The following is a 27,745-nucleotide window of genomic DNA, read 5'->3' as shown; positions in this document are numbered from 1 at the left end:
CATCAAACCTTCAAGGTCAGGAAATCCGGAGGCAGAGGAGGGGGACAACGTTGCCACATCCCTCAGCCCCTTTAAGACCCCCGAGGCAGGAAGGCTGCCCGGGCCTCACCAGCTTCCCTCCCAGGCTCCTTCCTGGGAGGAAGGGGCTGCCTGTGCCAGCTTTGGTCGACAATGCAAAGGAGGGAAGGAGGCTGGTCAGGTGTTGCAATCCACAGCCCCTGCGCCTGTCAGAGGCCAAGCCATTAACGACAGGGCTGGGGAGAGAAGCTGGGCTGCGGCTGTTTTCAGGAACTTGCCCTGAAGAGGAGAGCAGAGACCAGGGAGGCCGGACGGGCGCCCACCCACAGGCTCCAGCGTGAGTAGGGGAGCCCCGGGGAGGGCTGGGCCTGGGGCTTGATGGGGCCCTGGAATCCCAGGTCCGCACCACCCACAGCCCCAGTTCTGCCAAGTGCGTGCATGCCGGGGGCCTACGCCTGGGGCCAGAGCTCCTGCCTTTGGGATTTGTTCCTGGGAACCAGGAGCCCTGGACGCTGGAGTCTCTTTTCCCAGGGTGCTTCTACTTTTTTGGGTGGGGGATGCATGGGGAAGTCACAAACAGATAAACATCTCTTTGGGGACACTGAGCTGGGCTCAAAGAAAGGGCTGGACTCAGGGAAGGGCATAATCATCATTCCTCTCCGCATCTCTGTCCTTCAGAACCTGTGTCTCAATCGCTCCTTGTCTCCATCTCTCACTCACTCTCCGTCTCTCTTTCCTCCTCAGCCCCTCTCTGGCTTGCCTTGGCTCTGAGCTCCCCTCTGTCTGTCTCGGAGTCTCGCTGTTCCTCACTCTTTGTCTCTCACGGTTCCCTTTGTCACTTGAATATCTTTTGCTTCTCGGCCTCCTCATGCCTCGGCCTGTGTATCAGCATCCTTGTCTCTCGGGCTGTTTTCTCGCTCTGCCTCAGTCTCTCGACATCTCTCCTGCCTTAGTCTTTATCTCCATGAGTCTCTCTCCATCGTTTTGGTCTGTGTTTCTCACTTTCTTACTCTTTCCACCTGTGTCTCTCTCTCTGAACCACATCTGGGAAGTCCTCTCCCTTTGTTCATTCCCAGCCGCTTCTCCCCTCAACCCTCTTCCCATAGAAAGAATCTCCACGTGAAGGAGAGTAGAAAGAAGAGGGGAGAGAAGGGTGTGAGCTGGAGAAGGTGGAGGGGAGAAGGCTGAGTGTGATGGGAGGGAAAGGAGGGGAAAGAAAAAGGCGGGGGGGGGGGGAGCGGGTACGTTGCAACGACCCCAGGGGACAGCGCTGTATGCCGGGACTCAGAAAGAGTCCAGGGAACAAGCCACAATGGCTGGAGCAAAAGGGGAGACTGGGGGCCAAGGAGAAGGGGACCTAGAAACAGGGGTTTGAATTGTGCAGTGGGACACAGACAAAGCAAAGTGGCAGTCCTAGGAGGCTGTGGCCACGCAGCCTGCAAGCGGGGAAGGGAGGCACTAAACCATGCTGATCCCAAGAGGCTGTGTCCCATTTTCTGGCACATGAAAATAACTCGGTTAGTGAGCACTTCCTCTGCACAGGCTCCAGGCTAAGGGCTCCTATCATGGACCATCTCATTTCACCCTCACCACACCCCTGAGAGGTGGGCACTGCTGTTATCCCTCTTTCACAGATGGAGAAATCGAGGCCCAGAAAGATGAAGTAACTTGCCCAAGGTCACCAAGCTGGTAAGTGGCAGACCTAGGGTTCAAACCAGGTGGTCTGCCTCAGAGCTGCGCCCCTAGAGGGTGAGACGGTGCTCCACCAGGTTCCAGATCCCACTCACCCGGGGTGGGGGGGCGCCCAGGGCTGCCGTTGGGGACCAGGCATTGAGGCCAAACGTGCCAACCACCAACAACCCAGGGAGAGGATGCCTGGGCCTCTCAGGGTTTGGGGTTGAGTTGTCCACTCTGGACAGGAGCCAACAGAGAGGGATGAAGTAGAACCTTGCTGGATACAGGCTGGGCCAGAAGCTGACCCCTGTTAGGGCAGCAGGGCTGGGATATGATCAAAACTGCATCAAGATGGGCATCAAAGCCCCAAAATCTGTGCCAAGGAGGCTAAATCTTCCCCAATGAGTGTGTGTGGTGGATAATCAAACTGGCATGCTGTAGGAAGGTTGCCAACCACTGAGTGGTAGACGGGGGTGCTCTGAACAGCTGTGCAGATTTCTTACTACACAAAGCTGCCCAGCTGAGGAGCAAGTAGAGACTGAAATCCAGCCTCTTCTGTAGTTGCCAGGTCCTAGTGTGGGACTGCATTTGTCCAGAGGAAAGGGTGCTTTATTCCTGATTTGCCAAAAGGTGACTTATGGGCTAGCATTCACCTGGTACCCTGATACAGCAACATATATTGATGGACCAGGGTCTTAAAGTAAGACCCCTGCAGGCAGGAACAGCCTTGGTATCCGGGCAGTTCTTATTCACACTTCTGTCTTGGAGGGAGAGAAGTTTAATCCCTTCTGAGCACAGGGGATCTGCTGGGACATCACCGACACACACGAGTTCATGTACGTACATGCAGCCTGGTCAGCGATCCCCACTGAGCTGTCACCAAGAGCATCAGTTAGTGCTGGAAGACCAGGTGTCTGGCCCCAAGACCCCAGTGGGAGCAGAGTGGAGGACTAGACTGGAAGCCCACCCCAGCAGAGAGACCTTTGCATACTTCCTGAGACTAATGAACTAATTAGCGAGAACTAATGCTCCCTCCAGCTGGGCACTGTCACCCTGACCACAGGATGCCTGGCCCTAGAAGGCCTCCAGAGGTCTGTGCCCGGAATTGGGGGTATCCTCTCAGCCCACCTTTCCGTCCAGCCATCACTGCAGAAGCCAGCTTCCCACAGCTGTAACCTGACAGCCCCTTGCCTCAGCTGCTCCGTGGAGTTGTCCCTTTCTGCCCGAGGGAGTGTCTCTGACCCTTTGAGCATGGCTCACCCAGGAGAGCCTGCCTATTATGCACGTGTGTGCAACCTGGGATGTGTCAGGGAGTTACCACCCCAAGCAATGGCCCTTGACCAATGGGGTACAGGAGTTGGTAGATAAATGTTCCCATCCTCTCTGCCAGCCAAGGGATGAATTGTCCCTTGGGTGGACAGTTCTGAGGTGTGTTCGCATGACTCCTTGGAAGGTACTACTAGGACTGAGACCCAGTTGTCCATATAAGTGACAGACTTGATGACACACCCTTGTGTTGGCTTTCTCTCCTTACCGGTTTCATTCTCCCCACTCCCTCACTCTGTTTCTGGGATCATCCCAAAATAAACTACCTGCATGCAAGCCTTCATCTCAGGCTCTGCCTCATGGGGGGGAATCCAACTAAGACAGAAGGGAAGGGGGAAGAATACTTTTCCCTGCTGCTCCTTTCCCTGCTCTCTCCCAGAAGGCATATATAACAATCAGTGGCTATCACTTATAGAGTCGTTTCCTCTGTGCCAGGCACTGTGTGAAACCCTTGACTTGCATAATTTTGCATCTTCTTCTCAAAACCCTATGCAGTATAGGCTGCTGTTACCTCTATTTTGCAAAGAAACTAGGCTCAGAGAGGCCAAGTAACCTGGCTGAAGCCACAGTGTGGGAAAGCAAGGACTAAACTCAACTCTGATTCCAAAGCCCAAGAACTGTCCTCTCTGCCTCCAGGTGAGCACCAAGCTGGCACTATGGTGGGGCTGAGAACCTGCAGCCTGGCGGAAGCTGCTCTGATCATCCTGCTGCTCCCCAGAAGTGAGTGTGTCCAGGGGTGAGGGGGAATTACAGGGAAAGAAACTGTGGGTGAAGGAGGGAGTTACTTCCCTGCACGGCCACAGTGCTCCTGGAATTCCCAGAGCATGCCAAAAGAACCGACAGGGCTACAGATGTGGTGGCCAGCCCAGAGAAGGCCAGGAGTACTCAGGTCTTGTCTGAAAGTCTCTGCTGGGGTGTCAGAAGACACCTCTGAGCCCTGTGCAGCCTTCATGGATAGCAAAGGGATCAGGGTGGAAGTCAGAATGAGGCAGGTTTAATCCTGAAATAAAGAATCTCAGGTAGAGCTCTCCAATTATGGAAACTCTACCTTGAGAGGTGGAGAGCCTCCCATCTCCAGGGATATGCAAGCCAAGGCCAGGATTGACAGGGATGCTGCACAGCAGGGGTCGACAAACTTCATCTCACAGTAATGCTCAGCTGTGTAGGCCACATACAGTCTCTGTTGCATGTTCTTTTTTTTAGTTGAAATATAGTCAGTTTACAATGTGTCAGTTTCTTGTGTACAGCACAATGTTTCAGTCATACATATACATACATATGTTCCTTTTCATATTCTTTTTCATTATAGGTTACTATAAGACATTGAATATAGTTCTCTGTGCTATACAGTATAAACTTGTTGTTTATCTATTTTATATATAGTAGTTAGTGTCTGCAAATCTTGAACTCCTAATTTATCCCTTCCCACCCTCTTCCCCACACCCCGTAACTGTAAGTTTATTTTCTATGTCTGTGAGTCTGTTTCTGTTTTGTAAATAAGTTCATTTGTGTCTTTTTTTTTTTATGTTCCACATATAAATGATATCATGTGGTATTTTTCTTTCTCCTTCTGCCTTTTCACTTAGAATGATGATCTCCAGGTCCATCCATGTTGCAGCAAATGGCATTATTTTATTTTTTTATGGTTGAGTAGTATTCTATTGTATATATATAACACAACTTCTTTATCCAGTCACCTGTTGATGGACATTCAGGTTGCTTCCACGTCTTGACTATTGTAAATAGTGCTGCTATGAACATTGGGGTGCATATATCTTTTCAAATTAGAGTTCTCTCCAGATATATGCTCAGGAGTGGGATTGCTGGATCATATGGTAAGTCTATTTTTAGTTTTTTAAGGAATCTTCATACTGTTTTCCATAATGTCTGCACCAAACTACATTCTTACCATTTGTTGCGTGTTCTTATTTGTTTTGTTTGCTTTTAACTCTTTACAAATATAAAAAATTGTTCTTAGCTGGCAGGCCATACAAAAATAGGCAGCCCTAGCCCTGCTGTAGAGGGCTCAGTATCAGGTAGAGTTTAGAAGTAAACAGTTGGCAAGTTTCATGCCAGTCAGAAATCCTGAGTCTATGAAGCCGTAGGAGCCCTATGAACTGGCTCTGTGGCCCTGAGCAAATTGCTCCTTCTCTTAAGGCCTCAGCAGCCCCATCAGGAAAATGGGCTGAAAAACATGTGTGAGAGGAGAGGAGGCATAGTGGGCAAGGTACAGTGCTTACTTCATACTTAAGCCCATACACATTCACCAAGGGCCTCTCTGTGCTAGGTGCTGGGAACACAGTCATGAGTGAAACAGCCGAGGTCTCTGACCTCACACAACCTGTGGTCTAGCTGGGGAGGGAGGGCAGACAAGCACATAATCACATGACTCTATAGTTATGAAGGAGAATAAGAACTTCAGGAAAGTTCAGAGGGCATGGCCCGGTCTGGTCGGTCAGGACCTGGTCTGGTTCCCCCACAAGATACCTAAATGTTAACCAGGTGAAAGAAGGGTAGGAGAGAGGAAAAGGGGCACCTCCAGGAGGAACAGCAGGGACAAAGGTCCAGCAGTTGGAGGGAGTGAGGCATTGTTAAGAAATAGCAAGAAGGGGTGGGTGGTTATAGCTCAGTGGTAGAGTGCATGTTTAACATGCACGAGGTCCTGGGTTCAATCCCCAGTACTGCCAATTTAAAAAAAAAGAAAAAGAAATAGGAAGAAGGCCAGAGAGAGTGCAGCTGAGAGAGCACGGTCTGAGCTGGAACCGGGAGGGTTAGGCAGGGGCCAAGCCACAAGGACTGTGAGAAGGATCTGGGTCTTTATCCCAGCAAATACTTATGCCAGGCACTGTTCTAAGTGCCTTAACTGTGTTCTCACATCTACTCCTTCCAGCAACACTAAGGTAGGGGCTTTTTTTATCCCCATTTTACAGGTAAGAAAACTGAGACTCAGAAAGTCTCAGTCACATACCAAAGTCACATAATTAATAAGCCCTAGAACCAGGCTCTAAATCTAGGCAGTTCCAACATCCATGCTCTTTTTTTTTTGTCTGTTATTATAATTTTTTATTGAGGTGTAGCTGATGTACAGTATTATGTGTTTCAGGGTACAACATAGTGATTTACAATTTTTAAAGGTTATATTCCACTTACAGTTATTATAAAATATTTGCTATATTCCCTGAGTTGTACCATATATCCTCGTAGCTAATTTATTTTATACATAGTAGTTTGTACCTCTTAATCCCCCATCCCTGTCTTGCCCCTCCCTTCTACAACAACCAGACTCTCATCCATCACACGGTACTGCCTTTCAGAGCAGTAACGTGCCGTTGAAGTGCCGTGATCAGGACAGGGTGACAATCAGATCTGAGTTCTGAAAAGATTGCTGTGACTGTGGGGTTCTTATCATTCTAACCATTGTTTCGCCATCACCGGGTAAGGTGGAGGGGACTAGTCTATCTGATGGTGTGCTGGAGATGGCTCGTAAGAGCTGATTGCGTACATCTCTTCCCAAGTTCACATTCAGTGATGTCACACTGTTAGCTGAAAATCAGCCATGGTGGGGAATATTTACCAGGGAAAGCAGCCCATGCTACACACCAGGATCTGTTTCTCTCTGTATAGCCAGTGGATAAACATTTACCCGCAATCTATCTCCATCACCCCTGAAAGCCTCTCACGGTCCCCAGACACACTCACCCCGTTCCAGCCCCATGTCTTGGGGTAAAGCAAGAAGGTAAAGGCACTGAGTCTAGGAGTACTGAGTCTAGGAGCCCAGCTCTACCAGGCAGAGGTGTCACTTACAGCCCATCCTCTCCCACCCAGGCCTGGAGGAGTGCGGGCACATCAGCCTCTCAGCCCCCATCGTCCGCTTGGGGGATCCCATCACGGCCTCCTGCGTCATCAGCCAGAACTGCAGCCACCTGGGCCCCGAGCCACAGATTCTATGGAAACTGGAAGCAGAGCTTCAGCCTGGGGGGAGGCAGCAGCACCTGCCGAATGGGACCCAGCTGTCCACCATCTCCTTGCCCCACCTCAACTATTCTCAGGCCCTTCTCTCCTGCTGCCTGCGCTGGGGAAACAGCCTGCAGATCCTGGACCAGGCCAAGCTGCAGGCAGGCTGTAAGTTCCTGCAGCCATCCACCCACTCTGCCTCTTCCCTCCTGCCAATAAGAATAAGAGCTATTCTTTCTTGAACTCTTGCTCAATAAGCACTTTATAAGCAAGATATCACATAACCTTACCTGCTAGTGGGTAGTGTTATTTAGCCCCATTTTGCAGGTGAGGAAACTGAGGCTAGGGAGGGTAAGTGACATGCTAAAGGTCACAAACTAATAAGGATGGAGCCAAGACTGATATCAGGCAATGTGACTCCAAAACCAGAAATATTCTGTTTGGCTACTGAGTAAGCCCAACTCCCCAACCATAGGAGGGGATATCCAGGGAGAACATTCTCTACAAGCTGAACTTGCACCCAGCTTCTCCCCCACCCCAGTCTTAGCCTTTTGCTCAAATCAAGAGGATGGATTTGTGCCAAGCCAATGCATAATTAAAAACAAAGAAAGACCGGGGGAGGGTATAGCTCAATTGCTAGAGTGCATGCTTAGCATGCATGAGGGGTTTAATCCCCAGTACCTCCTCTGAAAAATAAACAAATAAACCTAATTACTTCCCTCCCCCCTCCACACACACAAAAATGAAAGACCAAGTTTCTTGTTTAAGAATCAATAATAGTAACATAAAATGAATAAAAAGAAAAGAAAAAAGAGACAGAAAAAAAAAAAGAGAAACAAAGAAAAAAAAAAGAATCAATAATAGTAAAAGCTAACACAGAGCATTTACTATGTGCCAGGCACTGCTCTGAGCACTGCATACATAGTAAGTCATTCAACCCTCACAATAACCCAAAGAGTAGGGCTATTACCAAGACCTCCATTCTACAGATGAGGAAACTGAGGCACAAAGCAGTTAAGTGACTTCAAGATCACACAACTAATGCATGATAGAACCAGGATGAAAACCCAGATATACTACAGCATCATTGTCAAAGCGGGCAGAGTTGAGAGGGTTGGAGGCTTTGTGATGTTTGTCCTGGTTCAGGCCTGTAGCTTGGTTTCCCCCAGAGCTGCCCCTCCGGGGTCACCCTGCATGGGGACAAGGTGACCCCAAAGAGAATGACCCAGAGCAAGGAAAGAAGGCCAACTTGTCCTAGTGGGAGCTTTCCATGGGGTCCTACCTGAAGCCCTCACTCTCCCCACCCTATACAGACCCTCCTGCCACGCCCCACAACGTGTCCTGCCTCATGAACCTCACCACCAACAGCCTCATCTGCCAGTGGGAGCCAGGACCTGACACCCACCTGCCCACCAACTTCACCCTAAAGAGCTTCAAGTAAGTAGGGGTCTCTACTCCAGCTCCATTCCTTTGGGTCCTGGGGCGGAGTGTGGGTAGGACTGTGGGGGTGGGGGAGCCAGAGGCAAAGATAGGAGAAAGTTTCTTTCCCCACTGGACACCCAAGCTTGGCCTTTTGGCAGGAGCCGGGGTAACTGCCAGACCCAGGAGGACTCCATCCCTGACTGCGTGCCAGAGGACGGGCAGAGCCACTGCTCCATCCCACGCAAACACCTGCAGCTGTACCAGAATCTGGGCATCTGGGTGGAGGCCAAGAATGCACTGGGGACCAGCATGTCCCAGAAGCTGTGCCTTGTCCCCATGGATGTTGGTGGGTGACGCTGTGAGTGGGGGAGCGGAGGGGCCCCCACAATGGGCAGACCCAGAGAATCCCAGGGAGCAAAACACAGACCCAGCGACAGACAAGCAGATGCCAGAAGACCTAGAGTAGAGGAAGAGAAGAGGGAAAAACAAAGTGGGATGCAGCTGCAGGTAGAGCTACGGAGACAGACAGGGTCAAGAAGAAACGCACAGAGGCAAGGAGACACACTCATTTGCTCTTTCAGCAAATTTCCTGACGTGCCCACTACGCGCTAGGTACTGTCCTGGATGCTGGGGACACAGCAGTGAACAGCAAAACTCTTGCCCCTAGAATGTTATATTCCAGGGGGAAAGATAAATACAATAGAACGTCACATAATAAGCCCAGTGAGGAAATTAAGCAGGGACTGGACAGGGAGAGCTGTGGGGAGGGAGGGTGCGGGGTTGGGGGTGGTTGCTATTTCAGGAAGGTGGTCAGGGAAGGCCTCACTGAGAACAGGACATCTGAAGAGATCTTTGAAGGAAATGAGGGAGCAAGCCACTGGATATCTGGAGGGTAAGTGCTCCAGGCAGAGGGAACAACCAATGCAAAGGCCCTGGGGCAAGAGTACAAAAAGGAGAGAGAAACAGACACATATACAGAGACAGATCAGAAACATGAGGACACAGAGAAGAGACACAGAGAGAGAAAGGCACAGAGATCCCATGAATGGAGACCCAGGGAGGAAAATGGAACCACAGACAGGGAGACAAGCGGGAGCTAGGGCAGAGCCCTAATGGGATGGAGCAGAGACAGTGCCTGACAACCCCTCTCCTCACAGTGAAACTGGAGCCTCCCACACTGTGGGCCCTGGAGCCCAGCCCCGAGGTGCCCCCGCTCCAGCCAGGCTGCCTGAGGCTGCGCTGGGAGACATGGAAGCCAAGCCTGCACATTGAACAGAAGTGTGAGCTGCGCCACCAGCCACAGCTTGGAGAAGCCAGCTGGGACCTGGTGAGGTGGAGGGCATCCTCAGGAGCCTGGGGTGGAGGGGAGGGTAAGTTGAGCTGGCCTTGAAGGGCAGAGGGATCCAGGCTCAGAGCCACGCTCCACCTCCCACCAGGTGGGTGCCCTACCCTCCAGGACTCTCCGGTATGAGCTCTGCGGGCTCCTCCCATCCACAGCCTACACCCTGCAGATGCGCTGCACCCGCTGGCGCCTGCCCGGCCACTGGAGTGACTGGAGCCCCAGCCTGGAGCTGATCACCACACAACGGGGTAAGAGGGTGTGAGGGATTGGGAGCAGCCATCAGGACTCAGTCTGGCCTCCAGGGCCCTCCCTGACCCTCTTCTTACACCATCCACAGCCCCTATTGTCAGACTGGACACATGGTGGCGGCAGAGGCAGCTGGGCCCCAGGACAGTGGACGTGCAGCTGTTCTGGAAGGTGATGCCCTCTGAACGCCATCCCTCCACCCCTGACAGACCCTGCGAGCTGGGGCTCAGGACTCCAACAGGGCTGGGAGGCTTGGATGCATTTGTATGTGATTTGTACGTACTTTGCGTGTGTCTAGGAAGCTGGGAGTGTCCTTCTGGACAGACTACAATGCAGGACTCAGTTACATGCCTGCTGCATACACCCACTTGCTTCTCCCTTCCCTCCCTCCTAGGACCCAGCCCAGGGGAACAGAGGGGAGAAAGGAGGGAGGGAGGAGGGCTGGCTCCCAGCCCAGGGGTCTGTTCCTGGGACATGTCCACTCCATCTAGAAGTTCTCCCTGACTCATGGCTGTACATCCCCTTACCTTTTCCTCCTCTGCCCACTACAGCCAATGCCCCTGGAGAAAGACAGTGGGCAGATTCAAGGGTACCTGGTCTCCTGGAGACACTCAGACCAGACTGGGGCAGACCCACCCCTCTGCAACACCACAGAGCTAAACTGCACCTTCCAATTGCCTTCAGAAGCCCAGGAGGTGGTCCTTGAAGCCTATAACACAGCCGGGACCTCTCGTCCCACCCCAGTGGTCTTCTTGGAAAGCAGAGGTAAAGGGGGCAGGCAGCTAGAAGAGCGTGGTGGTTAAGCATGTAAATTCAGAGGCTAGACTGCCTGTGTTCAAATCTAGTCCTGTCATGTGCTAACTGTGACCCTGGGCAAGTTACTTAACCTCTCTGGCCTCAGTTTACTCATCTAGCAAATGGGGATGATACAGTGCCTACCTCAAAGCATCGCTATTAAGATTGTATGAGTGAAGATGTGTGCCTGGTGCGAAGTAACAACTCCCTATATGTTAGCTATTATTATTATCATTAGCCAGAACCAGGTTAAGCTGGTAGTGGTGCCTGTACACACACACACACACACACACACACACACACACACACACACACACACACGTCCATTATGCCAAGGAAACGCGAGAAACCCTTAAGTTTTTCCAGCTAGAACACAGTCCCTGAGTTAATTGGCTCATTCTCAGGGAGTCAGGCGCCCCTGATCATGGATCACAAAGAGACTAACAGTAACAATAGCTAATATTCCCACTTACCAGCCACGTGACCTTAGGCAAGTCACTTAACCTCTCTGTGTCTCCGTTTTCTCATTGATAAATGGGGGACAGTAGTAGTGCCATGCAGTGGGACTGCCAGCCGACTCAGTGAATTAACACATACCAAGCCCCACACAGTGGTAGCTTTCAGCATGACCAAGCACTACTCGACGCCAGGCCTGTTTCATACACCACTCATTTAATTTTTTTTTCTTTGGTGGGGGGAGGTAATTAGGTTTATTTATTTATTTTTAGAGGAGGTACCGGGGATTGAACCCAGGACCTCATGCATGCTAAGCATGCACTCTACTGCTGGAGCTATACCCTCCCACCATGCACCAACTCATTTAATCTGCACCACGACCCTATGAGGTAGAAACTTTTATCACCATTTCCACCTTACAGATAAGGAAATTGAGGCTCAGATGTTGACTTACCCAAGATCACCCAGCTTGTAAGTAGCCACTGGCGGACTTGAACCCAGGCTTCTGGCTTCCAGGCCTGCATTATTTTCATTTTCATGCGTTCATCTCTTACTCTTTCCAGGCCCACCCCTGGCAAGACTCCATACCGTGGCCCGAGACCCTCACAGCATCTGGGTGGGCTGGGAGCCCCCCAGCCCTCAGCCTCGGGGCTATGTGATTGAGTGGGGCCTCGCTCCGCCCAGCCCCAGCAGCAGCCAGAAGGCCTGGAGGATGGAGCACAATGGAAGCATTGCAGGGACCCTGCTGCAGGGTGAGGCAGGCCTGGGGGCTGGGCAAGTGGGCAGGGCCTGGGGGTCAGGGGGAGGCACTTTACCCGACTGACAGTAGGCAAGGGGTGAGCTGATCCACCCCAAAGAAGCAGATCCCCTAGTTTTTCCTGATCCTACACTGTCCTCATCTCACATCCTCAGAATCAGGAAAATCTTCCTACAGTCTAACTGGATCCTCTCTTTCTACGGCCCTGACTCTGCCACCTTTCTAGCTCTCTCTTTCACTTTTTGCCCCTTACCCCTGCCAAATGGCTCACCCTGCAGTATGAGGCCCAGGTTATCCCTGGTCTGAGGTTAGCCCCTGATCCTCATCAGAGGCTAGCCCTGAACTAGGGTGCCAACCCCATTTTCTCTCTACAGAGAACATCAGGCCCTTTCAGCTCTACGAGATCACTGTGACCCCCCTGTACCAGGACACCAAGGGACCCTCCCAGCACATCTATGCCTACTCCCAAGAGATGGGTTCGTCAGCCACCAGGCCCCTTCTCAGAATCCCCTCCTGTCTCTCAAGGCCTGTCTAGGCCCCCAAAATCAGGAATGTGAGGGAACACTCCCTTCCTCCCCTGCCTCTAACCCAGAAGAGGGTCTCTCCCAATCCTAAGATTACCCCTGGTTTATGCTGGCCCCCTGCAGCTGGAAAGAAATCAGGTGGTAGGGTAATAGAAATTGGGCAGTGAGCTCAGAAATTCAGGAAGCAAGTTTGGCAAAAATTGATCAATTGTCCTGACAGCAATCAGGCATCCCATGTGATAGAAATTAGACAGAGGGCCTGGCATATGCAGAGAGTGAGTGGCAGAAATCAAACAGTAAACGAAATAAAATCAGGCCTGGCAGAAATCAAACAGTAAACGAAATAAAATCAGGCCTGGCAGAAATCAGGTAGCGAGGCTTTGGAGCCAAAGAGAAGCAGGTTCAAATCCCAGCTCAGTCCCTTACTCACAGTTGATGGGATTCAGTGTAAGTTCCTGGGAAGATAAGGCTTGGACAGGAGTCCCCCAGGCTCTCTTAAATCGCCCACCCCTGCAATACGCCCCAATTCTTGGGTCTGGGGAGCCACAAGAAGTCCATCTGGGGCTCCACCCACCCCGCTCCCTGTCAGCCCCTGTACCTCTCTCTTCCGGCAGCCCCCTCCCATGGCCCAGAGTTGCATCTCAGGCACATTGGCAAGACTTGGGCCCAGCTGGAGTGGATGCCTGAGGCCCCTGAGCTGGGGAAGAGCCCCCTGACCCACTACACCATCTTCTGGACCAACGCTCAGGACCAGTCCTTCTGTAAGTCTATCCTCAGTGACCCACAGCCCCAGAAGGCCCGGAGGGGTTGTTGGGGATCCTCAGCATCCAGGTCCAGGCTGACCATTCTCCTCTACTCCCAGCCACTGTCCTGAATGCCTCCTCCCATAGCTTTGTCCTCCGTGGCCTGGAGCCTGCCAGCCTGTATCATGTCTACCTCATGGCTGCCAGCCAGGCGTGGACCATCAACAGTACAAGCCTCACCCTGATGACATTGGCCCTAGGTAAGAGGAGAAGGGGGCTGGCCAGACAAGGCTGTTGGGAGGGTGCTTCACCCAGAGGATCTTCATTTGAAAGTAGACAGGCCTTGCCTGGATCTCCTGGTTTGAGGAAGGAAACCCAGCTCTACCCTTGGATCCCAGTCTGAGGCAGGAGGCCCAGCCCTACCTGCATGCACTCTAACCTCTTCTGACTTCTCCCTCACCCCAGAGGAGTCCGAGCTGCACATCCTCCTGGGCCTGTTAGGTCTCCTGGTCTTGTTCATCTGCCTCTGTGGGGCTGCCCAGCTCTGCTGCAGACCCAGGTGAGTTTTTTTTGGAGAGACCTGACACCTAGCTACTCCTGCCTGCAGGGAACTGCAGGCCTGAGTGAGCCAGTCTGAGCTCCTCCCAGCCTTGCCAGGCCTCAGGGCCTAGGTCTGGGAGTCAGGCCCTTCATCTTCTCCTCACTGCAAGGGGCCATCCCTTCAGCTGCTGGGAGTAGGTGGGAGAAAGGATGGAAAGACAGGAGGGCATGCCTGACCCAGCCTTCACCTGCCCCCTTCTCCAACAGGAAGAATGCCCTCTGGCCAAGTGTCCCAGATCCAGCCCACAGCAGCCTAGGCTCCTGGGTGCCTACCATCATGGCAGAGGTGAGAACACTGGAGGGAGAGGGAGATGGGTCTGAGGGTATTGGCCTAGGCTCAAAGTGAAGGGATACCCTTCTCAGGATGAGTACTCAGGTCTTCCCATCACCTCACCTCCCTTTGGAGCAAAGCAGACCTGAGTTTGAATCCCAGCTCTACTCATTTCAAAGCCTTCATGACCTCACTGTGAAATGGGACTAATCCCACCCAGAATCGTTGGGGAGATTCACCAGACTAAGTCTGAACAGTACTTAGCATGTCAGAACAAATGAGATGCTTTGCATCCTTTGAGTAACCCTTTGAGTTCCAGCAAAGAGCAGCAAGAATGCCCCACAACTGCCCCAACTCAGGAAGGGACAGTAGCTAGGGCAGGCATCTGAAATGAACCGGACCCTCACCCCACATCTTTATATGCAGGATACCTTCCAGCTGCCCAGCCTACGGGACCCCGGCATGCCACCCATCACCAAGATCACAGTGCTGGAGGAGGAAGAGAAGAAGCCAGGGCCCTGGGAGTCCAATGACAGCTCAGGGACCTGCAGTCTCCCCACTCTGGTCCAGGCCTATGTGCTCCAGGGGGACCCAAGAGTACCTTCCACCCAGCCCCAGTCCCAGTCTGGCACCAGTGACCAAGTCCTTTATGTACAGGTGCTGGGCAGCCCCACAGACCCAGGGCCAGGGCACTACCTCCGCTGTGACTCCACTCAGCCCCTCTTGGGGGGCCTCACCCCCAGCCCCAAGTCCTATGAGAACCTCTGGTTCCAGACCAGCCCCCTGGGGACCCCAGAGCCCCTAGTTCCAAACCCAGAGGACGATTGTATCTTTGGGCCACTGCTTGACTTCCCTCTCCTGCAAGGGCTCCAAGTTAGTGGGGTGGAGGGGCTCGGGGGCTTCTAAGGCTTCCTGGGACTCCCCACCTGGGCCTACTTCTTGATAAGCCTGGGTCATCCAGAGGAGAAGGTCAGTGCACTCATCACGGAAAAACCAGCCAGTCCCAGGAAAGGCAGAAAGGCTCCCAGTCTCCCCTATCTCGGGCCCCCAGCACCACTCCCCCATCCCCTCAATCTCTGTGGGCTGGGTCTCCCACTTTAAAGGCCAGCGAATGCTTTGTCCAGCCCCGCCCACTAGCCTTTTGTACTAGTTTCCTATAATTTTAGTCTCTTAAACTGGTTTATGGTGTGGTTTGGTTTGGTTTGATTTTGAGAAACTCTTAAGTGTGCCTGAATCTCTATTCTTTTTCTTTTCAAAGCCCTAGCAGTCGGGGGCGGGCAGTGATACTCCTCAGAATCGTTTGTTTGTCTCTTCCTTCCTTAATTACTTCATTCAACCAGCCCTCACCTAGTATCTAGGTGCTGTGCTGGCAGCAGGGGTTCAAAAATGACTAGGCTCAATCCATCCTCAAAGAGCTGCCATCCTAGTGGTGACTTGAAAAATGACTACTAGGCCACAGTGGCCAGGGTTACCAAGGGAGTCAGAGAACTATGTGACATTGGGAACAGACCTTGGAAAAGAATAACCCCTGTTGCAGAAGTATAATTCAAAACAAAATCTCCCACCAGTCTAGAAAACCGCTCCACAAGAGAAGAAGAGGAAGAAACAGTTTTATGATTGGATGAGAATTAAACCAGAATGTGATGCGAGTCACAGGCAACCTACTCAAGAGCTTGCAAACACCCTTTTACACAGCCAAGCTTTACACAACTTACTGCACACATTTTCTCAAGATAAACAATACCTAGTCCTCAAGCAAGAGGACTTGATAGCACTATTGGTCACAAAGGGGTCATCCTAAATATAGCTAGGAAATGGGGTAGCCACCTGGGTTTGCTAATTGCATTTATCCAAAGGAAAAATAAATTTTTCATGGCTTTATAAGAGGAAGGAGGTTTGCAACTTGGAGCTGGACACCAGCTGAAGTTAGTTTCCTACCCTCCTGCAGAAACTGGGAGACAGGGGCACTATCTTTTTAAATGATTACATTTCAAACAGAGGGTTCCCAGGTCCTAGAGAAAGATATTCCTGAGTTGTAAAACTGGCAAGAGGCTTATTTAGCTTTTAAAAAGATTTACATACCTCTCAAAAGGGCAGAGAAAGAATTCACAGTTACATATATTCTAAAGTAAATGCTCTAAGAAAAGCAAGAGGGAGAAGATTCTTTCCCTTTTTTGCACCAAGGAAAATTAAGATTTACTTTTCCTACTTTTAATATGCATTTGTCCTTATGCCCCTCCTTTCACAAATATCACAGCTATTATTTCTTGAATGCTTACTATATTCCGGGCGCTCTGCACACAGCTGTCCCAGTTAATCCTCTAACAACCTAAAAGATAGGTAATGTTATTACCACCCCCATTTCATGGATGAGTAACTACACTGCGGCTCAGGAAGTGTGAGCAACTTGCCCACAGAATCACACAGCCAGTAAATGGCCGAGTTAGGATTCCAGCCCAGGGCAGTCCAAACTCAGCGACCTTAATCACCAGGATGCAAGGCTGCCAAAAAAGAGGTTGAAACCTAGTTCTTACAGGGCCCCAGCCTGGATTCTGGGGAGACAGGGGGTGGAAACACTTGGTTGGGGGAAGAAGACCACAAGAGGCCCCACGAAAGCCTCCAAGATAACTAGGGCCTGAGGTCAGGAAAGCAGAGTGGGACTATGGGTGGGATGCATGCTGAAGAAAAAGTGGCATCTTAGAGTTTACACAGGACCACACACCACTAAGGAGGCCAGGCAACGACCAAACCTCCCACTCTCGCGCAACAGACCTCTCTCCCTTGATCCAACTCCGCCTCATCAAGGCATCCTGCCTTCCAATCCATCATCTCGGTCCTCATCTGCTCCGGTCTCGCAACTGCGCTCGATTGGTCGAGCCTGAGCCAACATGGCGGCGCCCATGTAACAGAGTCCCTACCGCGAAGGCGACGGCGGCCTTAGGGCGAGCCACGCACGGGTCGAAAGTCACCATGCTGAGGGCGGCGTGGAGGGCGCTTAGTTCGATTCGAACCCAAGTAGTGACCCAGGTGCCAGTCCTCGGGCTGCCGGGCGGAACGTGTGCCAGGCTTTCCTCCGTCCCGCGGGGCCTTCCCTCACCTCCTGGAGGTGAGGAGACGAGAAGCTCGGCATTGGGAGTAGGAAAATGCAGTTCGGCGAAGATACAGTGTACGCGGGACAGGAATGGCGAAGCGGTGGGGGGAGTGTAGCAGCGGGAGAAAGGAGGCGTGGTGAGTGGGGAAGAAATAAGTGAGGTGGGAGAGACATGGGGCATCGGGGTGCGGAAGAAATCGGGCGGCAGTTCGGCGCACAGGCTCCAAGACCATGGAGAAAGGGTAATGCGAGAGCCATAGACCAGAATCGAGGCTGGACTATTTGAGGAAACGGGCCTCAGCACTCTTTCTTCTGCATAGGTCTCATCCTCCAGGCTGCCCGCGGATATGCCACCCAGAAACCAGGTAGGAGGTCTTGGGTGGGACTTGGGGCGGGAAAGAAATTGCCTGGACGGCTTGGAGTGGCCAAGGGGACAGAGGTGGCTAATTAGAGCCACTAGGTGAGGTGCGCAGAGGGATGGGCCAGAGGTCCTGCGAAGAAGACACCCCACCTTCCGACCACCCGTCACAAAGCTGTAGGCCTAAAGCCTGAGGAATGGCAGGTGGAGGGTGGGAGGGGAGCCTTTAGACTGGTGTGAGTGGAAATGAGCTAGCTAGAGGGAATATATGGCTGGCACTACCCAGGTTTAGCTAGAACATATCACTTTGTGTCTGCCCTTTCTAGGTGGAGAACCTGGTTTCCCATTCCTAGGCAGTCTGCACAGCTATTCAGATTTATTTTACTAGATCTTAATATTATTCGCATAGCAGCAAAGCCGGGTCTGACCGGAAAGGACAAGTTGATCTCCCCTGTGCCTCTCCTGCACCTCCGAGGGACGACAGGGAGGTACACACCAAGGCTGAGGGTTTCCTGTGCTTTCTGTTTGGTGCTTACATTTCAGGCGTCCTAAAGTTAGGGGTTCCTCCACAACCCCTCATCCCATTCATGCAATCAGCCAGTGAGTATTTACTGAGTGCCTATTCTGTGCTGGGCCACGGACCAGACTATGGGGGATTCAAAGGGAGTCAAACTCAGTCCATCCACAGGAGACCCATCCTAGTGGGAGATCTGGTAACTGTAGAGCCAGACAGGTGTGTGAGAAGTGAAGGCACAGTACAGAGTCTTGGGAAAGGCCATCTACTCCCAGCATGAAATACCAAGGCAGGTGCCCACAGGGTTTGCAGAGGAGAAACTGAGCCCAGAGATATCCTCTCCCTTGCTTGAGACCCTGGATGTCTCTGAAAGAGTTGGTGAGAAGAGCCAAGTCTGGGAGGATGGGCAGTGAGAGTTGACTCTGGGTGTTTTCCATCCTTACACTTGACAGTCCAGCCCAGCCAAGAAGATGACCTGGCCCCTTCTATGCTGCTCAAGGACTACCAGGACATCCCTGGAATTGAGAAGTAAGCAGGAAGAAATCTTGATGAGGCAGGGGGCCCTGGGAAGATTGGCAAGGAGAGGGCTTCGAGGTAGAGGCCTGCTGAATCTGAAGTTGATTATGGAAAGAGGCAGAGAACTGTGGAAGCCCAGGCATGGTGAGGGTGAGTGGGCAGCAGGCGCAGATGGAGCTCAGCTGCTTGCTGTCTTTGTGCTCTGGGTAAAGACCCTCTACCATGAGATACTAGGAAGCACCATGCCTTACAGGTCTTTATAGGAATCTCTCCTCTCTTGATCCTGTGAGGGAAGAAATAGTGTCCCCATTTTATAGATTATCTAGCTGCCCAATGCCATACAGCTCCTAAGGGGCAGAGCTAGAGTTTGAATCCAGTGCTGAAAGACACCAGAACCAGGATCGTTTGCTCAGCTCCTGTCCAGTCCCTCCCACTGTGCAGTGTGACATGAGAAAGAAGCAGTGACTGTAGAATTGAAGTGCCTCGAGACAGACTGAACCATATTCCAGCTAAAATGGAAATCGTCTGTGCCCTCCCTGTGATGAGCCTGGAACACTCGAGCTGACAGCCCGTTTTCTGTAGTTATCACCTTGTTCCATGTTCTCAGCCCAGCAAATCAGATCTATGTGGACTTTTAATCCCTGAAAAGTGGTGCCCCCATCCAGAGACTCATATGTTATAAAAGAAATTTTTCAATCATCCTTGCTTTTCAAATTGAAATTAAAATGGCATTGCTTCCCCTTCCCCCTTTCCTCCCACACTCATCCCTTGTTGCTGTGGTTTCTCCACAGGGTTGATGATGTTGTGAAAAGACTCTTATCTTTGGAAATGGCCAACCAAGTGAGTAGCCTTTGCCAAACCTCAGCCTCTCTCAGTCCTCTAGTCTGGGACTCCTCCTACTCTGGGAACACCTCCTATCCATGCTTCTCAAGTAACAGCACTTATCCCAATGTCATTCTGGGTCCACTAGTCAATACCCCCAGGCTGGGCATCTCCAGGGCAGGGACAGTCTTTTTCCCCCATGTATCCTCAGCACCTGACAAACAATAGGTACTCAATAAAGATCTAATGCCCAAACGAATGGGCAAGGTCTGGGGGCATTCATCCAACAAGCCATTTCTCCTGTCAGTGGCACTGGCCTTGGGCTCACCTAGATGTGGATAGCCCTGTGGTTGGCCCAGAGGCCATACCTGATAAGCAGAGTGAAGTCAGGCCCTGAGCCTTATGGCCTAGTTGCTGTGACTGCAGCCCTGGCCTTGGAGGTCTGAGGGCTTATTCTTAGGGGGTGGCAGACTTCACAGATTCTCTGTCTCTATCTTCAACAGAAGGAGAAGCTAAAAATCAAGAAAGCTCTGTTGATGAACAAAGTGGCGGAAAATCCTGAGGACACCAGATCCCTGGAGGCTCGAAGTTGGTCAGGGGGCCCTTGGGGAGTGGGGGGATGGGGGAGTCTGCTAGCTGGTACTTGATCCAGGCCCCTCATCTACAAATACACTAATTATTAGATGCAGCTTGATAAAGGGAGAGACAGGAAGGACCAAGGGCAATGAAAGCTGGACTCTGTGTCCTGAGTCCTGTGATGCTGTTGTCAGTGCCTGGGTCCTGCCTCATCCCTCTGTGTGCTCTCAGGCAAGATTCCTCAGGAACCAGAGCTTGTCTTTCTGTCTCTCTCTACCCTGCAGCTAAGGTGGAGTGAAGGGACATGTGGTCAGGGCCAGCATTCCCACCACACTTCTTATGGTGTTCCCAGAACCCAGTGTGTGTACTGAAGGGGCCTGCTGTAGTGATGGCCTCTCCTTGGGGCCACCTTCTGCTTTTGCCTTTTCCCCTATCTTTCCCCTATCTGAGTCAAATAAGAAGACATCTGAAGGAAGGATATCCTGGGGCTTTAGATGAGTGGGAGCTGATATTTCTGATAACTCATTATGAAAACACAGAGATAAGGTTGGCAGCTGGAAGGGGAGCGAAAGGAGTAGTCCTTGACAGTTTGGGAATCTTACTTATTGCAGTGGCTGGGACCTCCGGGGCAGGGTTGGATCATTAACCATGATAGCATGCATCCCATGCTAATTCCTGAATTTAATAGGAAGACTAAAGTTTTACCGTTAAAAATGCTATTTGCTCAGGTTTAGGGATGAGGCCTTCGTAAGATTAGGGAACTTCCCTTCCCTGGGCTTTGCTTTCTAAAGGAAAGGTAATCCAAAGCCTTTTGAGCTCATGAAATTCAGAGTGCGTTGTGGGTGGTAGAGAGCCGTGCAAGAGCTTTGGTGATTGTTATTCGTTGAGGTCTTAAAACATAACTGAGGTCTGGGCCCTTCCTTCCTCTGTGCCCGGCTCTCATCCTCTGTGGTTTGTGGTTTCAGTTGTTGCCTTGACTGTCAAGATCCACAGTTATGAAGACCACATGCAGAAACATCGGAAGGTAAAACTTGGGCCCGGCTCACAGCAAACACCAGCACCTGGGGGGAGGAGTCTGAGCACTGAAGTGTCTGGGTCCAGAGAAGCAGATGGAGAAGCCAGGTGGCTCCAGCACCTGAGCACCTGCCCCTCACTTCCCTCCTGCCTCCGGGGGGAGCGGGAGCCATACAGGGCAGTGCTGAGCATCACTGATGGTCAGGATCACAAGCTCTAGAGCTCGGTCACAGTGTGTGGCACATAGTGGGTGCTCAGTAAATGTTTGCTGGATGCATGAATGGGTTTCAGAGTGCCCTGGGTTCAAATCCCAGCTCTGCCACTGCCACCTCTCCAGCTATGTGACTTTGGGAAAGTGACTTTACGTGTCCCAGCCTCAGTTCTCCTGTCTGTCAAATGGGGGTCATAAGAGTCCCTGCTGAAGGTCTGTGTGAAGTCATAATGGCAGCCAACATGACACATATATTTAGGCCTCCTGCTAAACACATGCATCAGCTCATTTAGCCCTTAGATTCATCTTTGTATTCCATTTTACAGAAGAAGAATCTGGGCATGGGGTGATGAAGTTCTCCCTCAAGGCTCACCAGTAGGAAAGGACATGCTAGGACTTAAAACTTGGGGGTTTTGCTCCAGGACCCACATCCCTAACCATTCTGCCAGATCTCAGCACCATGTCAGGCACAGAGCTGCTGTCACTAGGCAACTGCTGGTATTTTTAACACATAGTCGTGAACACAGACTGGTCTGACTCCATGCCTGGCACCTCGTTGTCCCCTGGAACCAGTTAAGCCTGCTCCTTGGAGATCAGTTTTGTTCATTCGGAGTTTGGAACACCAGCCCCACTGAGGGAGCAGTGCCTGGCAGGGGTCTTCCTAGGCCTTCCCTCTTCTCCACCCCAGCTGACAGTTTGCTGAGCTGCGGAGAGGCTGTGTGGGTGGTACAGGGGAAGGAGCATGAGATCTGAGGTCAGACCCTCTGACCCGGATTCAAGACCTGACCTCACACCAGGTCCTGACCTACTATAGTTCTGGGACTTTTTGTCAGTCAGTTAATATCTTTGAGCCTTTATTTTCTCATCTGTAAAATATGAATAACAATACCTACCTCAGAGTTGCAATAATACTTGCTGAGATTGTTGGGAAGTTTCAACTCTGTGATAAGATGACCTTCCTCTGTTACTGTGAAGTGACACACCACTTATTTAAGGACCGACTCTTCACACAGGACAAAGCCCACAAGCGCTATCTGCAGATGAGCATTGACCAGAGGAAAAAGATGCTCAAAAACCTCAGAAACACCAACTATGCTGTCTTTGAGAAGACATGCAGGGAGCTGGGGCTTGAGTACACCCCTCCCCCTCTGCACCACCGAAGGGCCCACCGCCGCTTGGCGACCAAGAAGGCTCTGTGCATTCGGGTACGAGTCAGAATTGCTGCTTTGGTTGATCCCATTCCAGGACTCGGGTGGAAGGAGCAGAAGGGAGCTGGCCTTGTGGGGGCTCGCAGGCCACCAACCCCATGGAGAAAGGCTAGGTGACCATCTAGGGGAGTCCCCATCCCAGCAGCTCCGAGTCTGAGGTTTTGCATAGCATTACAAGTCTTCTCCTGCCCCTCTTCATCCCCAGGTTTTCCAGGAAGTTCAGAAGCTAAAGAAGCAAAAAAGGGCCTTAAAAGCTGCAGCTGCAGCAGCCCGGGAACAAGGCCAGAAGAGCCCAAAGAGCCCTTTCAAAGCCAGACCAGAGGCAACCAAAGAAAACCAATAAAGGTTGTTAAAGTTATGTCTTGCTACCTTGAAGAATAGCAGTAGAGAAGGCGGGGCGCTTTTCCTGAGGAGGAATTCATTCTTCCACGCAGCTCTGGGATCCCAGGGGTGTGAGGCAGAGTCCCTGCCCTCACACACCACAGGGCACGTTCTTCCCTAACACACCTCAGACACACTCGTGTAAACAGCTCCCTGTGGTCCAGGTGACATTCGGTGGCGGCGAGCCTGAGTGCACAGCAGCACAGAGGAAGTGTGGTGGGCTGGCTGCCAGGTGAGGAGGCCAGCGTAGGAGCGGCCTTGTAGACAGGGCCCTGGAGGGTGAGTGGAAGTTCACCGGGCAGAAATGGGGTGGGAGTGCATTCTGGGCAGGAGGAACTGCAAGTCCAAAGGCAGAGTGGACCGGTGCGTGCTATATTCAGAGAGCAGTAGAGTTGGACAGGTGGGCTGAAGCTGAGGTATGAGAGGCCTCACGTGCTGGCTGAGGAGACTATGCACGGTCCTCTGGGGAGTGGGGAGACAGGTATGGTTTTGAAACTAAAGGAGGGGTGATAGCTAGCAGCAAGTCTGTTTCAGATAGGCGGCTGCGGTGTGGGGGAGGGGGAGAGAGCAGAGCGATTATTGTTTGGGGGAGAGAGGTATTGGTGTTCAAATTGAGAATCTGACAGAAGCTCCAAGTCCTGTCCCTTAGACACAGCACACATACAAAACATTGCTTATAAATTCCGGGGAGTTATGGATAACCTCTTTCTCACAAAGCCCAACCACTCACCAAGTTGAGTGCCAAGGCCTTGAAACCTGAGTATGCTTAGCATGTTTGAAGAACCCAAAGACAGTGTGTCCAAAACTGAGTGAGAAATAAGTAGGAAAATAAAAGGTTGAAGGGGTAAGTAGACACCAAATAACACGGAGCTTTGGGGGTGTATTAGTCTCTTCAAGCTGCCATTTTAAAAACACCGTAAACTGAGTGGCTTAAACAACAGAAATGAATTTTCTCACAGTTCTGGAGACTAGGAAATCCAAGATCAAGGTGCTGGCCGACTTGGTTTCTGGTGGAGAATCCTCCTGGCTGGCAGACAGCTGCCTCCTGAATATGTCCTCATGGGGAGGGAGGGAGAGCTCTTCCTCTTGTAAGGGCATTAATCCCATCCTGAGGGTCCTACCCTCATGACCTAATCTAACTCACATTTATCTCCTAAAGACTCCATCTCCAACTGCCATCACTTTGGGGGTTAGGGCCTCAGCCTTTGAATGTGGGAAGGACAAATATTCAGTCCATAGCACTGTGGGAGACTTCAGATTTCATTCTGAGTAAGAAGGGAAGCCACTGAGGAAAGTCAGAAGGAAGATGTGGGAAAGTGATGTCCAAAGAGCAGATGGAAATTAGAGACAGGTTTGGGAGTTAATGTTTAAGGTGACTGAAGCCACTGGAGGGAGTGAAATTGCCCAGGAATGGAATGTAAAGGCAGAAAAAAGGACCATGTCTAGATGGGAAGGATGATCTCTGAGGCATAGCCTGAGTCAGGGGTCAGGTCAGGGTGGGGTCATGGTGGAGCAGAGAGCCTGGGGTCCTGCAGAATCAAAGGTGAGATGAGGGTCAGACACCACCTCCTGGAACAGGAGGGAAGGCCTTTTATGGGGGCAGGAGTCAGAATGCACACAGCTATTTAGAGATACTTTGCTGGAGGGCCAGGTGCCAACAGGTAAGAGGTGCCAACAGGTGGGGAGGAGAGAGGAGGAACGCATATTCACACAGTCATGAAACAGGCCCTACAGGAAAGGCACTGTTTTAAGTGCTGCCTTAGGTGCATTATCTCATCTCATCTTTAAAACCACCTTACCAACCTGCCCCCATATTGGCTTAATTATCCTCATTTTACCATGAGAGAACCGAGGCTCAGAGAGGTTAGGCAACTAGTACAAATTCACAAAGCTGGTTAGAGACAGGCAAAGATTCAAATCCACATCTGTCTTGACTCCAAAGCTCATGTTCTGTTCATTATAACACGCTGCCTAGGGCAAAAAGTGGTCTGAGCAGCTCTGGGAGGAATCTACACTATAGTGAACTCATGCCATTAGCAACCAGGCAGGTAATATAATGCAGGACAGCCAGGTGTAGGATAATGACACCAAGCTGCTTGTTAACATTCCCATCCTAGTTCTATTCCCTTTTAAGACAGTGCATAGACCAGGCAAAATCAGTTCAAGCCTTCGGCTGCCAGCTTTCAACTACTGTGTAGTATCCAATGCTGAGATGTCAGTTAAAGACCAAAAAGTCTCTGTGGAGCAGTTTCAGTGGAGTGGAGAGAGCTGAACCCAGTTACAGTGAGGTGGGGAATGAGGATGTTATGGAAATTCAGGTTGTGAGTGTACACTACTCTTAATTTTTTTTTTATTGAAGTATAGTTGATTTACAATGTTGTGTTAAAGGTATACAACAAAGTGATTCAATTATACATATATATTCTTTTCCAGATTCTTTTCCATTATAGATTATTACAAGACATTTAATATAGTTCCCTGTGCTATACAGTAGGTCCTTGTTTATTTTATACATAGTAGTGTGTAAATGTTAATCCCAAACTCCTAATTTATCCCTCCCACCCCACCCCTTTCCCCTTTGGTAACCATAGTTTTCTATGTCTATAAGTCTATTTCTGGTTTTTAAATAAGTTCATTTGTGTCATTTTTTTTAGATTCCACATATGAGATATTATATGATATTTGTCTTTATCTGACTTACTTCATCTAATATAATTTCTAGGTCCATCCATGTTCCTGCACGTGGCATTATTTCATTTTTTATGGCTGAGTAGTATTTCATTGTGTGTGTGTGTGTGTGTGTGTGTGTACATACACACACACACACCACATCTTCTTTATCCATTAATCAAATGATGGACATTTAAGTTGGTTCCATGTCTTGGCTATTGTAAATAGTGCTGCTGTGAACACTGGGGTGCATGTATCTTTTTGAGTTAGTTTTACCTGGATATATGCCCAAAAGTGGGATTGGTGGATCATATGGTAACTCTATTTTTAGTTTTTTAAAGAATCTCCTTACTGTTTTCCATAGTAGCTGCACCAATTTACATTGCCACCAACAGTGTAGGAAGGCTCCCTTTTCTCCACACCCTCTCCAGCATTTATTATTTATATACTTTTTAATGATGGCCATTCTCACTGGTGTGAGGTGATAACCTCATTGTAGTTTTGATTTGCATTTCTCTAATAGTTAGCAATGTGGAGCATCTTTTCATGTGCCTGTTGGCCATCTATGTCTTCTTTGAAGAAATGTCTATTTAGGTCTTCTGCCGATTTTTTTATTGGGTTTTTTAAAATATTAAGCTATATGAGCTGTTTGTATATTTTGGATATTAATCCCTTGTCGGTCTTATCGTTTGCAAATATTTTCTCGCAGTCCATAGGTTGTCTTTTCATTTTGTTTGTGGTTTCCTTTGCTGTGCAAAAGCTTGTAAGTTTAATTAGACTACGCTTTTTAAAACTTGGCTCTGAAAGGAACAAAAATGGGCTCAAGGTGTGGGAAGGACCTGAGCTTGGTATAAGGCAAGACTTTCCAGTGCTGGGTGTGGTTATGAGGAAGAGGAGGTGGTGCTCCATACAGGGGCCACGCTGATGAGCTGAGTTCAGCTGGACTGGGGAGTGCAGGAAGTGTCTCTAGAAAGGTAGTTAGAGCCAGAGCAGACAGCCTTGAATGCCACTCCAAGGCATTTCGCCTGTGATCCACCAAATAGTAGGGAGACACTGACAGGATGTGTCATATTGAAAGTGGTGTCTTGAAATTTAGCCTAGCAGCCAGGCAGGTAGAGGAGACAAAAAAGCTGTTAATACGGACAAACAGTCATGCAGAAAGAAATGAAGAGATACGTGTGAGGAAGATTTTGGTAGAAAAAGCAGTATTAGTGACTGATAATAGGACCCAGGGGGAGGGAGTTGGAAGCCAAGACTCAGATTTCAAGTCTGAGTGGCTGGAGGAGGGAGATGATGAGTAGGTCTTTGAAGTACTGAAATTTTCAGAAATGGTTGCTCATCAAAGTAAAAAGGTACAGCAGATGAGAAGGTGATCCTGGAGCTCAAGGTGTGTATGAAGCATGGGGTCACTGCCCTCAAAGCAGAGATGCAGATAGCAGGCCTGCTTAACAGCATGGTCAGAGCTTTGGGAGAGCACTCAGCTGGCATCCTCCTGGAGCCGCACAGACGCCAACAGGCCTGGTTTGCTTCACAGGGTATGAAACCATGTGGGGCTTCACTCCAAGTATTTTTTATGGAGGATATGCAAAAGATTTGAGGACTTCCGGTTGTTGCCCCACCTAAAAGTCTGTTACCATTTTATTGAGTGCTTTCATAGCATTTTGCGTGATCTCGTTGATTCCTCTCTGCAACCCTGGGAGGAGGGTGTCCCTTCCATTTTCCGTAGAAGGAAGCCCATGCTCAAAACACCTGCCCCCAAATACTCGAAAAGACATTTCACCAAAGAAGATATATGAATGGCTAATAAGCATATATAAAGATACTCAACATTAAGGAGATACAAATTAAAACCCCCAAAAGATACCACTATACATCCAATAGAATGGCTATAATCAAAAAGGCAGGCATACCAAGTGCTGGCAAGAGCATGTAGAAACTGGAACGCTCATATATGGCTGAGGAATACAAAATGTTACAGCCTCTTTGAAAAATAATTGTCAGATTCTTATAAAGTTAAACATAAATATAGCATGTAACTCAGCAGTTCCACTCCTAGGAAGGTACCTGAGAAAAGTGAAAGCATATTTCCATACAAAGACATGTATGTTGATGTTCATAGGAGCATTATTCATAATAGCCAAATGTCCACAACTGGTAAATGGATAAGGAAAAATGTGGTGTGTCCATAAAATGGAAGACTATTCAGCAATAAAATGATGAAGTACTGATACATAACTACAAAATGAATTAACCTCA

At 50.2% G+C, this 27,745-nt stretch overlaps 2 protein-coding genes and 1 long non-coding RNA gene across 8 annotated transcripts in view; 2 read left to right on the top strand and 1 right to left on the bottom strand.

Moving 5' to 3' along the window:
• LOC116668345 overlaps positions 1–27,745 on the bottom strand; it is a 77,010-nt gene that overhangs the window by 48,691 nt on the left and 574 nt on the right. The window lies entirely within an intron of this gene.
• CSF3R (colony stimulating factor 3 receptor) lies at positions 207–15,316 on the top strand. 2 transcript variants are annotated; one of them, XM_006186360.3, is made up of 17 exons: positions 207–355; positions 1,653–1,707; positions 3,655–3,738; positions 6,844–7,140; positions 8,286–8,409; positions 8,553–8,740; positions 9,552–9,721; positions 9,831–9,984; positions 10,074–10,153; positions 10,534–10,747; positions 11,797–11,985; positions 12,365–12,466; positions 13,129–13,275; positions 13,377–13,517; positions 13,723–13,816; positions 14,065–14,143; positions 14,555–15,316. In XM_006186360.3, exons 3-17 carry the CDS (start codon positions 3,675–3,677, stop codon positions 15,032–15,034), a joined length of 2,523 nt encoding a protein of 840 aa, XP_006186422.1. In that variant the 5' UTR covers positions 207–355; positions 1,653–1,707; positions 3,655–3,674; the 3' UTR covers positions 15,035–15,316. The 2 variants fall into 2 exon arrangements, with proteins under 2 accessions (XP_006186422.1, XP_032351866.1); XM_032495975.1 differs by lacking the exon at positions 1,653–1,707 and having other exon boundaries at positions 244–355.
• On the top strand, positions 16,987–22,796 carry MRPS15 (mitochondrial ribosomal protein S15). 4 transcript variants are annotated; one of them, XM_014560602.2, is made up of 8 exons: positions 16,991–17,294; positions 17,540–17,584; positions 18,544–18,619; positions 19,399–19,447; positions 19,933–20,017; positions 20,971–21,029; positions 22,244–22,435; positions 22,644–22,796. In XM_014560602.2, exons 1-8 carry the CDS (start codon positions 17,099–17,101, stop codon positions 22,779–22,781), a joined length of 840 nt encoding a protein of 279 aa, XP_014416088.1. In that variant the 5' UTR covers positions 16,991–17,098; the 3' UTR covers positions 22,782–22,796. The 4 variants fall into 4 exon arrangements, with proteins under 4 accessions (XP_032351868.1, XP_014416088.1, XP_006186391.1 ...); XM_006186329.3 differs by having other exon boundaries at positions 16,992–17,234; XM_032495976.1 differs by having other exon boundaries at positions 17,257–17,356.

The sequence above is a fragment of the Camelus ferus genome, chromosome 13 (genome assembly GCF_009834535.1).
Source record: "Camelus ferus isolate YT-003-E chromosome 13, BCGSAC_Cfer_1.0, whole genome shotgun sequence".
NCBI classification, from domain to species: Eukaryota; Metazoa; Chordata; class Mammalia; order Artiodactyla; family Camelidae; genus Camelus; species Camelus ferus.
This window is presented reverse-complemented; position numbering and strand designations above follow the sequence as displayed.